This window comes from Marmota flaviventris, chromosome 12, assembly GCF_047511675.1.
Source record: "Marmota flaviventris isolate mMarFla1 chromosome 12, mMarFla1.hap1, whole genome shotgun sequence".
Classification (NCBI taxonomy): Eukaryota; Metazoa; Chordata; class Mammalia; order Rodentia; family Sciuridae; genus Marmota; species Marmota flaviventris.
In genome coordinates this window covers 78862401-78879105 of record NC_092509.1, presented here as the reverse complement: position 1 = coordinate 78879105, position 16705 = coordinate 78862401, and the positions used below count along the sequence as shown (strand labels likewise).

The window sequence follows — 16705 nt, the reverse complement described above, 5'->3', positions numbered from 1 at the left end:
GACTCTTGCACTTAGGAGAAAGGACAAGAGTTCATTCCCTGAGGCAGCAGAGCCTCTGGTTCTGCTCCCATTCCTCAGCCAATTCAGAGAGCAGTCACTTAACACCTGCTACTCAAAAGCCCTTATCAGCCATGTCTTCACAGTTAATCTCCTTCTGATAAAAGTGATTCTTTTTTCAGAGCTGAATTAGCAACACATGGGAGGGGCCAAAATTGTGTGCCCTTATTCCCCCTCCCACTTCCTGTCTACCAGTTCATTTTCCCATATTAGCAAAAGACCACTGCTTTAAAAACAATCTCATAAAATGGGTTCTGGTGTTTACTGGGGAAGAACAACTAGAGGAGTGGCCACCTGTTTGTTGAAACTTGGACTTATGGGAATGCAGCTGCACAGGTGTGTGGCAAGGTGTGTCTGAAGTAGCTTTACCTCATGTGGATTGATTTGATCTGGCAGTTGAGTGCCTTGCCATTCCTCATTTTATGAAAATCAGAAGCACAGGAAGTTGATCTGTGTGTTCCAGGGAATTGAGACAAGCCTCTGCCAAAGTTTCCTAATACTCAGTATTTGAAGGCTAACTTGGATATTCTGAACTGAGACTTCAGCAAGTGCTTGACATGGAATGGCAGAAGCAACAGGTAAAAAAAAAAAAAATTCTGCCTGACAGCTTAGATATTCTGTATATATGTTTGTACTCTGTCCTCCTTTTCTGATGGTTCTTTGGGAAGCTGACTTGTTGCATAGATTGTTTTAGTGTTGTGACTGGAGGAGAAGGAGAAGGTAGGTAGGAGGAATAAGATACGAAGTGTTCAGAATAACTGCTTTTGGAACTTCTTTTTTTTTTTCTTCATATTCTTAATGAATTTAAACATGTGCATTGATCTAAGAATCAGACCAAAGAGGTTGAGGTTACAGAAGACAATTAAGAAATTCAAGAAGTAGGATCTCTCTCTCTCTCTCTCTCTCTCTCTCTCTCTCTCTCTCTCTCTTTAATTTTTATTAGTTACCGATGGACCTTTATTTATTTATTTGTTTATATGTTGTGCTGAGAATCGAACCCAGGGCCTCACACATGCTAGGCAAGCGCTCTACCACTAAGCATAACCCCAGCCCCAAATTTTCTCCTTTTAAGAGGAAATTGGTATTGGTACTATTATTCTTAAATTGGATGGTAAGGATACGCAGGTAGTGATTGTATTCTTTTTTGTTTTAAATTTTTCATACTATATATTTTAAATAAAAATTTTCAGGTATTTAGAGAAATTAGAGAGAGAAGCTGGTTTATATAGGTGAAGGGCACTTTGCAAACTGAACTGGACTTTGAAGAAGAAATTATAAAATGAAGAGGGGAATTTGATGAGGTCTGTGTAAAAGCTGTTTATTTACCACAAACTTTACAATCAGATGAATATTGATGAAAGTAAACATTTTTCTCCATCTATAAGATGAGAAGCTTCCTAATTGATCTTGTATATGCAGAGGACCAGTTTCCGAGCAAAATTCAAAATCATGCTAAGCCAGGCAGTCTCGAAAATCCTGCTGACAATTATTAGTCATTTTAGTCCTGTAGAGAGAATACTCATCAGGTTCTTCTAAAAATGTTTGTTTACTTATACAAGGTCTTGCTATGTTGCTGAGACTGTCTTTCAACTCCTTATCCTCCTGTCTCAGCCTCCCCAAGCCACTATGGCTACCTTTCATCAGGCTCTGAATTCACCTTACCCAGAACTGTACTATTCTCCCTATCCTTCTCATCCTTTTCTTTCTACTCTTCCTGTATTTTATAGCCTTAGTAATTGCATCAGCTTACCCAGATATAAAACTTAGACATTTCCTGAATTCATTCTACCTTAACAATCCTCTTCCTTTGTCCATTCGAAACCTTTTCCCTGGAATATGGTTCCCCCGCCCTCACCTTCTCTACTTAACACATTATTCATGCATAAGAACTCCCACAGATTAAACCCTACTGCTCACTATCCTGCTCCCCATCTCCAGGCTGAAATCAGATTTGTTCTTCAGTAGTACTGTTATTCCGACTAGTTTAATCAGATAAATAATATGTTGTTGCTCTTCATTCACTACACTGTGAACTTTGTGGTGCTGCTTTTCTGTAGGGTTTTCTTCTCACCACAGAGCCTAATACATAGATGTGTCAATGTTGAATAACATTTTCTTAAATGAAAATAAGCCCTGTGTTATAATCATCTATGTCCATAAGATGGCAGCAGAGGAATGTCAATTGATCTTGGTGCATTGCTCCTGAAGTCCCTGTTTTGTGTTTGAATCAGTTTTCAGATGAGCTTTATCTCCCCCATTCCATTTTAAGTGTATTGATATAAGAAGTGCAAATATTTTCTGAAATGTGGAGGTCCTTTGTGAACTTCCACTCTGGTGCTTCTTCAAAATAGAGAAGCAGGCACAAGGTTAAAAAGAAAAAACAAAAAACTTCCCTGGGTTGCAAGAAGGATACCTCATTTACCCTTAAGCAAAGCATACAACTTATGCCTTCTCAGGCAAGCTATGTAACTCCCCTAGTCTGAGTTTCTTAATTGGCAATTTGGTGACGTTAGGAGATCTATAGATAATATTGGATTCTAAAAATCACAGAATTCCAAACCATCAGTGACTCTCACCATTTGTGTGCTCCATGTTGTGCTAAGAACAGTGGGTTATGATAAGAAAGGCATATGCCCCACATTGTACCATCAAGATTCAGTACATCAGGGCTGGGGTTGTGACTCAGTGGTAAAGCACTTGCCTAGAATGGGTTTGATTCTCAGCATCACATACAGATAAATAAAAGTCCACCAACAACTGAAAAAAAAAATTTAATCTAAAATAAAAATATTTAATAATCAAATTTATACATAGCAAACCATGAGTACTTATTAGAGAATAATACATCCTTGAGTGCAAAATTGCATTCAGGTAGGTATGTTAGGAGTTCAGAGAAGGTGAGTGGTATAGAATGGAGTATCTAGGTAGCAGGGTGCAGTGGTACATGCCTGTAATACCAGAGACTTGGAGAACCAAGTGAGAGGTTGTCTTACAGGCCACCTGTCCAGTTTTGGGTAAGAATGCTGGGTTAAGAAGTTTACCGTTGGGAGAGTTCTAGAGTATTGGGTATGTATATTTCTATTTAAAGAAGTTTTGAAAAATTGGAATTAGCTGACAGCAATTGCATGAATCATTTCTGATTCTACTTTAAACAATTCATTTTCTTCCTTAGAGTCTCTTAGATAACCCTGGGCAATATACTGACCCAGTTCTTTAATTTATTTCCTCTTAGGAAATCTTAGTCTTCTAACCTGAAAGGGAAATAGGATACGATTCACAATCCCTGTGCACTTGTGCTGAAAATGGGTTACTGATCATTGACATGTAAATAAAATATAGTAATAGCTGAAAGATCCCTCAAGAACCAAGTTCCTTTATAATGAAGCTGATGGTATTTAAAAGAAACCACTTGGCACACAAAATTCATAAATAATGGGAAGCAAAACTGTAAGCTTAGCTTTATCTATTACAGATTTCCCTGTGTAAAGACCATTTGTCCTTGACAGGTGCTTGTCTTTCCCATCTTGATGGAACTCACCTTTAGCCCTGCACTGCCCTCTGGTGTTGCCATATTTCACTTTTTCCTCTGCTGTTAGTCTTTGAAAGTCCTCTAATTTGCCAGGCACAGAGGTAGTGGTGCATGCCTATAATCTCAGAGGCTCAGAAGCCAAGGCAAGAGGATTCCAAGTTCAAGGTCAGCCTCCAAAATTTAGTGAGACCCCTGTCTCAAAATAAAGAAAGGGCTGGGGATGTGGCTCAGTAATAAAACACCTCTGCGATCAATCCCTTATACAGAAAAGTTGGGGGGACTCTAATTTTACTTTATCCACTTCCTGACCTCCTTTTCGCTCTTCTATTAGAAGAGAAATTCTGCCACACCTGCATATCCAGTGAAATTGCTCTGCTAAATGGTCCTGTGAAGATCCTTGTATCAGATTTTGTGGTCACTTCATCTTTTACCTTGAACTTTCAGCAACATTTTATAATTTTGACTATTACTTTCTTAAATTTTTATTCTACCATGGCCTCTCTGATACCATTCTTTCCTGGATTACTTCTGTCTTTTCTGATTGCTTCTCCTTTGTGTCCCTTCTTAGCTGTTTTTCCTCTGTAACATCTTTAAACATCATTCTACAAGCGTCCTTTGTTTCTCTGTCTGTGACTCTCCCCAGCTGACCTTATCCACTCCAGCTGCTTCAGTAGTCACTTCAGTCTCTTGTCTTAAGTCCAGACTTCTCTCCCATTCTTCATAAAATGGCATGTAAAGAGCTCAGGATAGTGCCTGACTTCTAGTGAGTATTCCATGACAAGCCATTTGAGACCATTATTTTTCTTCCCCTCTTATTTCTTTGTGTAAAGAATAGTTACAGGTTTGCATTTCTTTAAGGGTTTTTCAAGTCCTCTTTGGAAAGAGGGTATAAACAAAATAAACCAAATAAGTCTTCCCTCTGACCTTTAAAAGGCAAGAAAAAAAGTCATGTTTAAAAAAAGAAAATCTTTGTTTATGGTCCTGCATAAGTGTCACCCATTTGGGAAACTTGGAGGTCAAACTAGAAACCTTTTCCTTCTCCACTACTCACCTTTAATCTGTCACCAAGTCCTGCCATTCTCAAGAATCCATCAAGTCCCTGTCTCCTCTGTACCTGCACTGTCCAGTTGTTTCAGGCCTCCCAGCCTAGACCTTTGGCCTTCTTCCCCTCAGAGCAACCCCCATCTGCGCCCCACAGCCAGTCCACCCTCACAGTGCCACAGCAGGGATTGTTGTTCCTGCTAGGTCACTGTCTACTACTTAAAATCTGAGAAGGTGGCCCCAGGAATTGTTGTACCCCCTTGTTTTCTAGGAAGCCACTTGTTCTACTCAGATCACCTCACTGTGATGTTTTATTCCTGAGTCTCCCAGCCAGTATCAGGTTTCCTCTCCAGAGCACTATTTGTGGCATTTTGCTGTCTTCAATTTTAATTATCACTACTTAATATGTTCATCTTCCCCACAAGATCCAGTTTTCAGGCAAACTTTCAAACCTTCATTTTTTATAAGTCAAAAACGGCAAGATGGGAAGATGGCTGAATATGAAAAAAATGAATCGACATACTATTGACTAAACTTTAAAAATGGCAAATAAGCAACTATTTGGTTGGAGATTGGGGCCAACCTTAGGACAAAACTAATAGCCCAGATTCTGAATTTTTTTCATAACTTAATCCAGTAATTGTTTTGGAATACCTAACCTAGGGCAGGCTCAGTGCTCAGTATTGGTAATGTAATGACAAAGAGTGGTCTCCACCTTCCTGGAACTTGATCACAGTGGCAAGCACTGGTTAGAATATAAGGAATTTCATTCACTAGATCTTAAAGCCCCCCCCCCCCCCGTTTTTGTTTTTTATAATCTACAATCTATTGTAGTAGCCAATGTCTAACTTAGTGGGCTAAGGTAATTGTTATATTACATATTATTTTTAAATTTGAATGAAAATTCTATGCATTTCTTCAATAGTATATTTTAATTTTTTTTCTGCAATTAAAAAAAAAAATCCCTTAGCTGGTGGGAAGTGATGGCTATAAAGTGGCATGAGGGAATTAGAGGGATGATGGAACTATCCTCTATCTTGATTATGGTGATACAATACATGGGACTGTGTGCATTTGCTAAAACTCTCAGACCAATATACTAAAAAGGGCAAATTTTCCTGCATGTAAATTATACCATAGGAAACATGACTTTAAACAGTGTCACTGAGTTTTGACTTAAAAACTCAAAAAGTTAAGTTAAAAAGTTTTAACACATAATCATTGCATATGTTTATCAGGTGCAGTGTGACATTTCAATACATGTGTACAATGCGTAATGATCAGACCAGGGCAAATGGTGTATCTCTCACCTCAGACATTTATCATTTCTTTGTGTCAGAAATATTCAAAATTCCTCTATTAACTATTTTGAAGTGTTCAATTAATTGTTTTGAATCATGGTTATCCTACTACTCTGTGATTCCTCCCATGCAGCTGTACCACCCCTGTACACATCAGCCATCTCTTCCCACTCTCCTTCCTCCACCCACAGAGTCTTAATTAAAGGACTTTGATACATCTGCAAAGTATAGGTGATTGGAAAATTAAGTTAATAGACCTATAGGCCTCCTCTGAAGGTAAATCTGGTTTACCTTCTAGACCCTGCCCCCTTTAATCTGAGCTAAGATAAAGTACAGAAATCCTTGATATTGTTAGCAAATTTTGTGTACATGTAAGTACTTTTATTCTGGGAAAGAGTTACAGTTTTTATCTGATTGTTAAAGGTATTAGTGTTTAGTACAGGTTAAGAACCACAGGTATGGGAGCTTTTCCTACTCCCCCGATCCCCGTACTCCCCCAACACTCTCCCCCGCTTTTTTTTTTTTCCCCTAATAAAGGCCATGCTAGTGATTATAGCAGCTAGAAAGTAATTTCTAGGAGCTGGTGAGAGTAGAGGAGTCTGTAAATCTATTAGTCTTTAAGTTTTCCACATTGTGAAATATGAATATCTCTCTGTTATATGTATCTTTCGGCTTGCAAGAGTTCTTTTTATATTAATGATCACTTTTCAGGGTTAAAGGTTTGTTAACCTTAACTCTTAAAAAGTTCATTTACAAAATTATCCACCATAACTATATTTTAAGTAGAAAATAAAAATTACATTTTCACCTACAGTAATATTACTGCTAAAATATTTATAAGTTGTTTGAGATATAGTGTTATTATACTTATTCTTTTTTTTAATTATTAAACATTACAAATACCAAGTTAGTTTGATCAGGTCCCAATGTTTTGCCAAATTGCTTGTTCTTTTTAAATAAACTATTGAGAATATATGGCGTAAGCCCCTGTAGACCCTGATCTCATCTCTTAACACCCTCTCTACCAGGTAGTCACCATCTGAATATAAATATCCTGAATTTGATATTTATCATTCTTAAACTTATTGTTGTTATTATTTTATTTATGCACACACAAATATTTTTTACATTTTTACACTTTGCATACATTATTTTGAAACTTACTGTTTTTACCCAGCATTCACCTTAAATGCTTATTTTAGTCTATCTTTTCTTTTTTTTTCCTGTGTTAAGGTCTTCTTTTTTCTAACATTAATGATGTTACTGCATACTTCTTGTTCATATTTCTTTGTATAAATGTGCAAGAGTTTCCTAAAGGGTATATATTTTCAAATCAATTTCTGGTCTGAAGAAGTGAGTATATATTGCTACCTTCTTTGTATCACTAACACTGTATGAAAGTTGCTAGTTCTTTCTACTTGACATAGTTGTTTTTTTAAAAAAATATTTTGCCAGTCTAAGGAAAATGTAGTCTTTTCTTCTTGTTTTAATTTGCATTTTCTTGATACTAGTGAAACAACATTCCTTCCTTCCTTCCTTCCTTCCTTCCCTCCCTCCCTCCCTCCCTCCCCCTCTCCCCCCTCCCTCCCTCCCCAGAGGTCCTTAATCATTGAGCCACATCCCCCAGCCATTTTTATATCTTATTTTGAGACAGGGTCTGATTTGCTTAGGGCCTTGCTAAACTGCTGAGCTGCCATTTTTATATCTTATTTTGAGACAGGGTCTAATTTGCTTAGGGCCTTGCTAAACTGCTGAGGCTGGCCTTGAATTTACAATCCTTCTGCCTCAGTCTTCCGACTCACTGGGATGACAGGTGTGCACCACTGTGCACAGCTAAAATAGCATTTTCTCGTCCATTAGTAGACTTTTCTGGCTTCCTATTTCGTGAATTCCTTGATTATGTGTTTTATTGATCTTTGTTGTTGTTGGGGTTGTTGGTCTTTTAAATAAAAAAAATGGTTTAAGCTCTTTATATTTTCCATGTACAGATATTTTCCAAGTTAGCCCCTGTAGTACTTTTTAGTTTGTTTTTTAATGTCTGTATAACACTTTATCATATGAATGATCCATAATTTATTTAACCATTCTCCTATTGTTTGAGAGTTACATTATTTCTAAGTACACTTTGTTTGTTGGCTTTATTGCATTTTCTTGACTAAAAGAAAATTAACCATAGAGTTGAATTTGTCCTGATCTATTTTGTAATCAGTGATAAATATTTGAGATAGTTGGCCATGTCCAGTTGGTATAGCCTGTGGGTATGCAGTAAAGCAGCACTCACTGGCCTTGTGCATGAATCTGTTATTGTTGGCATCAGCAACACCTGCTCTGACCAGTGAACTAATTGTAAAGTGACCTACATAAGTAAAAGATTGTTTTTGTGAAAGTGGCTTTGGCACTTGAGGCTGGCATGTTTCTAATGGAACCAATCAATATTCCAAAAGAAAAGAATCAAGATGATATAGTATTTATCTAAGATACATCACAGAAACACCAGACTCCCAAAAGGAGTTCTCTGAGCCATAGTTTGGTGCTCTAGAACTTAGGGACTAGAGCAAGGATCAGCAAAATGATCTGAAAAGGACTAGATAGTAAATATTTGAAGCTTTACAAGCCATCTGGCTTTAGTTCCACCAGGGTAGAATGGCAAGCAGTGAGTATACAGCTCATCCACTGATTTATGTATCATCTAGGACTGCTTTGGCACTAGAAAGTCTGCAAAACCTAATGATTTATTACCTGGGTCTTTACAGGAAAAAAAATGTGCTGATCCCAATGCCTGCAAACTCAGTACTATTGGCATTTCAAGACAGATAATTCTGCCTAACCCTACCTTTGGGGAAAGAGAGGTCAAAATTGTCTCATTTTGAGAACTCTTGATTCACAGAATTCAAGAAATGCTGAGATTGACTGCAGGAAGTTTCCTCCTCCTCCTCCTGCTGGTCCTCTTCTTCACTTAAACCTCATCTCTGATGTCAGTGTTGAAATAGGTCAAAAAGACACACAAGCATTTGAATGCAATTATCCCAGACCATAAAATCAGTTCACATTTTGATATGTGACATATACTAGATCTAGAAATCTGTAGCTAGCTTATCAAATTTAGTAGTTCTTATAGCCTCCCTCTATGTAGATTTAACCCATTTATAGCAGATCTGAAATCTGTCCCTGCATTTCTCTCATGTGTTTCCTTTTAATCTGTCTCTTCACCCACCCTTTAAATTTGCCAGCTGGCTAGGCCTGAGCCTCCTGTGAGGCAATGTTTATAGCTCACTTGGATGAATGCAGCAACTAGGATAGCCCAAGGGCAGATGAAATAGTATCCAGAACAAGAATGCTCTTTTGCGTACCTCCTTTTACATGAGGAATAATTCTCCCTCCCCTGTCTATCAGATGAGAAGTAGTATTGATTGGTTTGGTACGCTGTATAAAATATGCATCTAATGGAATTGTATCTTGGGAACTATTAGTAGCATTGGTTCTGCCGAGCCCCAAGATTTTGCCTTCCTCCCCATTTCTCCTCCCCTTCCTTCTCCTCCTCCTTTCTAGTAGCAGCTTCTTACCAAATTACAGGCTTTGCCTCTGGGTTGCTGGATAGCAGTGGCAGTGCAAGCCTTTTCTAGTTTCCAAGGGAGACCGGGTGCTGAGACTGCAGTCTTTCCCAGCAGCCACTTACCTTCCTTGCTCTTGGTCTCCACTCATCTCTTGACCTTCATTCTGCCATGCAGGCCTACGCAAGGAGGTAACAGTCTGTTTTCTTTGAGCTCTCTGTATCAAAAGGGGCAAGAGGGAAAGAGGGGTGGTATGGGATAAGGCATGTGGAGACAGCAGAGTGCAAACATTGCAATTAGCAAAAAAGTAACTCTGAGTGTGCTGCATCAGTGAGCCTGTTCCTGTTTGTTGTATCTATAAATATCTTAAAGGTGGGAGCCCCAGAACAACCTCATAAAACTTAAAGGTACCACATAAAAAATGTAAGATTACAGTAATATTGCCTCTGGGAAACACAGAAGAAAAGTGAGAACTTCGACAAGAAAATAAAATCAGTTGCTTTTAAACTTAGCTGGTGAATAAACTGTGTTCTCGACAAATTTTGTTAAGTTTATGTTGTATGAGTTGGATCTGATTTTCAGGTTTAAGAAAGGGGCTGACAATAAATATCTTTTAATTGGATTTTTCAGGACTTCAAGATTTTTTTTTTTTTTTACAGTGTGGTATTCAGTAGTTGTGTGTGGCTATTTAAGTTTAACTGAAATGAAATGAAAAATCAGTTTCTGTGTTGCAATAGCCACATTTTAAGTGCTCAGAAACCACACATGACTACTGGCTACCATATTGGGCTGTTCAGATATATAAATTTCCATTGTCACACAAAGTTCTGTTGCAAGTACAAAAGGAAATGGCATATGGAATATAGGAAGTTTAGTATAGTAGGCCCTCTGTACCAGTGGGTTCTGAATTGGTGGATTCAACCAACTGCAAATCAAAAACTAATCAGGGGAAAAAACTGCATCTCTTCTGAACATGCATAACTTTTTTCAGGTCAAAATTCTCTAAACAATACAATATAACTACTATTATCATAGCATTTACGTTGTATTAGGTATTGCAGATAATCTACATGTGATTTAAAGTATATGGAAGGATGTTTGTAGATTATATGCAAGTGCTGCACCATTTTATAGATAGGACTTGAGCATTTGTGGATTTGGCATGGGGGACAGTGTCCAACTGAACCAACCACCCCTCCCTACTCAGGGAAAATGTTTATTTGGCCAGACCAGTTAGTAAGCATTTTAACTGGAAGTTTTCAAGGACATTTGCCCAGAATCAGCATAAATATGGATTCACTGTGGCTTAAAGCTGAATGGGACCTTAAAAACTATAGACCAACCCCTTAATTTTATAAATGAAGAAACCAAAGTCCCAAAAGATTAAGTCTTTTAAGGCAAACTTGTAATTGAAGTAGAATCCAGTTATCTGTTCTATTGTTCCATAGTATGAGCATCCCATTCCCAATTAGAGACAGTAAGTAAAACTTGAACTAAAACCTGACTGGTTTTAGTTCAACTAAATCAACTGCATCCTTCAAAGGAGAAGTTAGTCACTCTCTTCTTTGATACATATCATTTGTTTATGATGGACTTGTAGCATATAGATGGCAACCTCTGGAAATGTAAAAACCAGCTTTTCCAAAATACACCAGCCCCCCTGCAAAGACTGAAGCCTGACTTCCAGTCAGCTTAGTCTCAAAGTGGATTAAGGAAATTTGCCTCATCCCCGTGGTTCTCAGAGTATAAATGAGCATCATCAGCAGAGAAATAATTAGGAATGCAAATTCTTAGATTCCCACCCTAAACCCTACCAAAGCAGAACTTCTGGGGTTGTGGAATCTCTCCAAGTGATTCTGTGGCAAGTCAAAGTTTGAGAACTACTTTTACCTAATTGCTCTGAAGGATGACATCTTCTAGTGCTGTGAGTTAAAACTACATTTTTTCATTAATTGTATCTGGAGTTAATTCAAAAGTTACTAGCTATACCAGGAAATAAAACCGATTTACCAAAAGATCAAAAGAAAAAATAGATAATAGGACCAGATCAGATAGTGATATTATCAGACATGGACTTTAAAATAATTATGATTAATATATTCAAAAAAAATAAGATGGAGGATTTCACCAGAGGATTGCAATCTATTAAAAGAATCAAGTGGAAATTCTAAACTGAAAAATAACTGAAATTAGAAAATTCAATTGGTTAGTTTGCATCAAACCTGCCAAAGAGAGGATTAGATGGGACAGTAGCAAATATCCAGAATGAAATTTACAGAAATAAAAAGATATACAGAAAAAGATAATAAACACATGAAATGTGGCCAGTCAGGCCTAACATAAGATTATAGTCTCAGAAGAAGAGAACTAACTTTTTTCATGGAACACCATTTTATAATGACTAATGATGACACTATGGTTATGGAGACATTTTCTTGAAAATGAACCAAGTGAGCCTGTTAAGTATTTGTTGCTAATCATAAAATTTAAACTTTTAAGCAAAAATTAGAATTTTAGAAAACTTGTATATGTCACTGTAATACTGACATCTTCCTATTATGTAGATTGTTCTAAGGTCAAAGGTGATATTAAGGAATGTCTTTTTTTAATTGTATAAATAAATGTGTCAGTATTAGGAAGATATGCATAACTAGGTACACTGATATTTTGCAAATGACTAATGGAGATATAATGTTACAAAATCATGTATAGATAAGAAGATCCAAAGTGCAAGGTAGACCAATGCATCTTTTTTAAAAATATTTTTTAAATTGTAGATAGACACAATACCTTTATTTTGTATATTTAGCTTTTTTTACATGGTGCTGGCGGTTGAACCCAGTGCCTCAGGAGTACTAGGGGAGTGCTCTACCACAGCTCCAGCCCAGACCAATGCATCTTAATGTAACAGAATATGAAAAGTCTCTTAATACATTTCAGATTCCACATTGGTATAGTATCAAACAATATCCACAGTTATCTGAAAAAATAATCACAATACTCCTCATTTTTGCAACTGTATATCTGTGAAAGGCTAGTTAGTCTTAATATATTTCAACTAAAATATATTGACTGCAAAAGCAGCTATGAGAGTCTGGCTGTCTTCTATGAAGTCAATAAAGGAAAATTATAAAAATGTAAAACAAAGGCTGAGGCAAGTGGATCACAAGTTCAAGGCCAGCTTGGGCAACTTAGTGAGACTCTGTCTCAAAAGAAAATACAAAGGACCGTGGTTGTAACTCAGTGGTAGAATGCTTGTCTAGCACATATGAGCTGAGTTTAGTCCCCAGCACCAAAAAAAAAAAAAAAAAGAAAGAAAGAAACAACATATAAATATATAGGAGAGAAAAGCATTCAATAAAGTTTAGTCCACCTAGTGATTAAAAAAAAAAAAATTCTTAGCCTGCTTCCTATAGAAATAGAAAGGAATTACTCTGATTCAGTAAGTAGTATCTAAAGAAATCTTACAACAAACATCACATTCATTGGCAAAATACTGAAAATATTCTCTCTGAAGGCTTATAGGAAAGGATTAAGGAAAGAAGAAATAGAATCTTTTTTTACAGGTGGTACAGTTCTACCTGAACATAACACATTCACAAATTATGTCTTCAATTCAGTGATTTTTACTGATGGCGAATAGCATTTCTGCCATTTGGACTTTGCCTTAATTCATCCTTAGCGCATAGGAATCCCTTCAGTGTGTGGAAGCACCTTGTCATTCCCCAAGTCATGCAGCAAAGATCCTACTTCTCTGTAGGTCCTATCTGACTCCTGTACGGGATGAGGAAGCAGAGTCTTTACGGAAAGCACGTTCCAGACAAGCTCGGCAAACACGAAGATCTACTCAAGTGAGTGTGATTTTTTTTTTTTTTAAATATCCTTTCATCTATCTATTTTTCCATTGCAGGTACATTTTAAAACTACTAAACTGAATGCTTTATCCCAGCCACTGTATTAAAAACTCTGTTAAATCTTACACTACAGAGAATCAATTGAATTTATAGTTCCATCTACCCACTCTCCATTGTACCTCTCACTCATACCTCTGTGCCTCCAGGCTCAGAGCAAGACTCATCATTCCACTAGTGCTTGGGGGTCTTAAGAACCCTGTGCCCTGTAGAAGGGAGGGTTGAGGGCTGTTGGACATAAACAAAGCATGGAGTAGATATATGTGTATATGGAAATGTCACAGTGAAACCCATAAATATGTATTAATAATTATATTTAAAAAGAATCACATTAGGAATCCCTAGGGGAAAATAGTTAGCACTTCCTCAAAATGTTAAATATAGAGTTTACTCAACCCAGCAGTTCTACTCTTAACATACATATGTAAAAGAAATAAAAATGTCCATATAAAAACTTATATGTTAAGTGTTTATAACAGCATTATTCATAATAGGCAAAAGGTAGAAACAAACCAAATGTCCATTAGCTAATGAATGAACAAACAAAATGTTCTATGTTCATACAATGGAATATTATTTGGTATTAAAAAGTAATGCAGTACTGTTGTTACATACTACAACATGAATAAACTTTGAGAAAACGTTATGCTAATTAAGCTCAAGTGGCCAGACTCAAAAAGTGCCATATGTTGTATAATTTCATTTATATGATGTATCCAAAATGGGCAAATCCAGAGAGACAGAAAGTGGATGAATGCTAGGGGCTAGAGGGAAGAGGAATGGAAAATGACTGTTAATAGGTGTGGGGTTTCTTTTTGGACTGTTGAAAAGTGTTCTGAAATTAGATAGTGGTGATAGTTGCACAATTCAATGAATAAACTAAAAACCATGGGATTATTTAAAGGGTGAATTTTACAATATGTGAATTATATTTCAGTAAAGACGTTACAAAGAAGGGTGGGGAAATCCCTTAAGGGAGCCATTGAAACAGTTTAAGGATGAGTGATAGAGTCTACTTTATGTTTCACAAAAATCCCCATGCAGAGAATTAATGGAAGTGGTAGGCAGTGTTTGTTTGCCAAGCCTGGAAACTAGAAGATTTGCTAGGAAGCTGTTAATAGTAATCCAAGCTGAAAATGACAAGGCCATGAACTCAGGTTGTGATGGCAGTGAGAATGGAGGAAGAAGCTATGAATCAGAGTTAGTTAAGGAGGAAAGAAAGATTAGCCCATGAAGCAGAATGAAAGGGAGCATCCAGAGAAGTAAAAAGGGAAGTAGAAAATAGTGGTGGCATGGAAATGAATGAAAAATCAGTTTGCACAAAAAAAGAGAAGTTGAACATTTTTAAATGCTGCAGAAGTCAAGTAGTAAAGTTGATGACTAAAAAAGGGACATTATTCATAGCAGCAAAAAAAATCCTTCTATCTTCTCTGACCCTCAGAAAGTGAGTCAGGTTTTCCTTTTTTATTTTTGCTTGATGATTATTTCTCTGTTTTGCCTATTAGAATGTATCCTCCTTGAGAACCAAGGTGGACTATATTTTTTTTTGGTTTTGTTTTACTGCGATAATTATACATAACATAAAATTTACCACTTTTTCCATTTTTAAGTGTACAGTTCATTGATATGAAGTGCATTCATGTTGTTTTATAGCTATTACCATTATCCATTTCTAGAACTTTGACTTTCCAGACTGATACTCTATAACCATTAAACAGTATTTCCCTTCCCCCCTGGCAGGCAGCATTCTTCTTTCTGTCCAATTTAGGAACCTTATATAAGTGGAATCATGCAACTATTTGTCTTTTTGTGTCTGGCTTATTTCATTTAGCATAGTGTCATCAAGGTTTATCTATATTGTAGCATATGTCAAAATTGTCTTCCTTCTTAAGGTTAAATAATATTCCATTGCATGTATATGCCATATTTTATGTATCCATGCATCCGTTGATGGATACTTGGCTGTTGTGAATAATACTGCTGAGAATGGCTGTACAAAATTTTACTTTGAGACCCTACTGTCAGTTCTTTGATGTGTATATCCTTAGAAATGGAACTTACCAAATCACATGCTCATTCTACTTTTAATTTTAATTTGTGTGTGTGGGGGGGGTACACGCTAGGGATTAAACCCCAGGGTACTCTACTACTGAGCTACATTGCCAGCCCTTACTCTTCTGCATTTTAAGACAGAATCTCACTAAGTTGGTGAGACTGGCCTCAACTTTAGGATCCTGCTCAGCCCCCAGAGTCCCTGAAATTATAGACATGCTCCACCCATGTCCAGCCTATTTTTCATTTTTTGAGGAATCACCATGCTATTTTTCATTTTGCATTCCTATTTCAGGTTACAAGCTTCCAAAATTTACTTCAGAAAGTAAATTTTGAAGGTCTTTTGCTTAATTAACTACAGACCCTGACTGATCCATGGCTTCTCTTTGTTTCAGTATTTCTACATAGCCTCCCCTCTACCCATGGTCTTTTTTAACCCCCCACCTTTCAAAATCAGTGTTAGGTGTGCTTGTTATGTATTACTGTGTTTCTTTCTGTGTGTGTGTGTATGTGTTTCTTAATATTTATTTTCTTATATCATTTTTGTTTGATTAAAAGTTTCTTGACAGAAATAATTGGTGTTGTCTTCATAGTTCTAGGGCTTAAAGACAATTATTAAGAGAATGAGTGAATAAGTGAAAAAAAAAGCAAGTTATGGATTTGGTGTCCATCAACTACCTTCCAGCTCTGGGACATCCCTTTTCCTCTAATTACTTGAGCATGTAACCCCTTCAGTTAGACTCATCACATTCTCTTCCTAACTCCTTTGTCCCAGCTGCAAGTGACTCATCATTTGCTTTTCTTCTGCCTTGCTGCTTTTGTGACCCAGAGGCAAACATTAATTGTCGGAAGAACCTCGCTGGATGATTCCTAGAGTTACTTGGAAATAATATTAAAGAAATAGCTTACTTTTTCTTTTGGGAGTTCTTTTTGTTGTTCTAGCTTTACTCTGAATTTTCATCTTTTTGGATATGGCTTTTCTTTCTATGAGTAAAATTAAGTTTTTCCAGCATCTGCTGTTCAGAACATCTCTTTTGTTAACAGTTTGATCTTGGGAGAATAGAGAATATTCACATAAAAATGCCAAGAACTATTTGGTATGGAAGAAATATATCTATAACAGGCAGACATCAGTGTTGACCTATTTTCTGGGGATCAAATTGGGAAAGCTAAAGTATTACGTTTGAAATGTACCTAGATTCAGGCCTGGGTTCTTTGCACACAGAGATGCTTATTTTAAGCATATATTGCTTGAAATGGCCT

The 16705-nt window shown here is 36.8% G+C and overlaps 1 protein-coding gene across 4 annotated transcripts in view; it reads left to right on the top strand.

Moving 5' to 3' along the window:
* Positions 1 to 16705, top strand: part of Ppp1r12b (protein phosphatase 1 regulatory subunit 12B) — a 203693-nt gene that overhangs the window by 99033 nt on the left and 87955 nt on the right. For all 4 annotated transcript variants that reach the window (XM_027945641.2, XM_071600174.1, XM_071600177.1 and 1 more), the window contains one exon: positions 13240 to 13330. In XM_027945641.2, coding sequence (XP_027801442.1) covers positions 13240 to 13330 — 91 coding nt within the window. The remainder of the gene's footprint in view (positions 1 to 13239; positions 13331 to 16705) is intronic.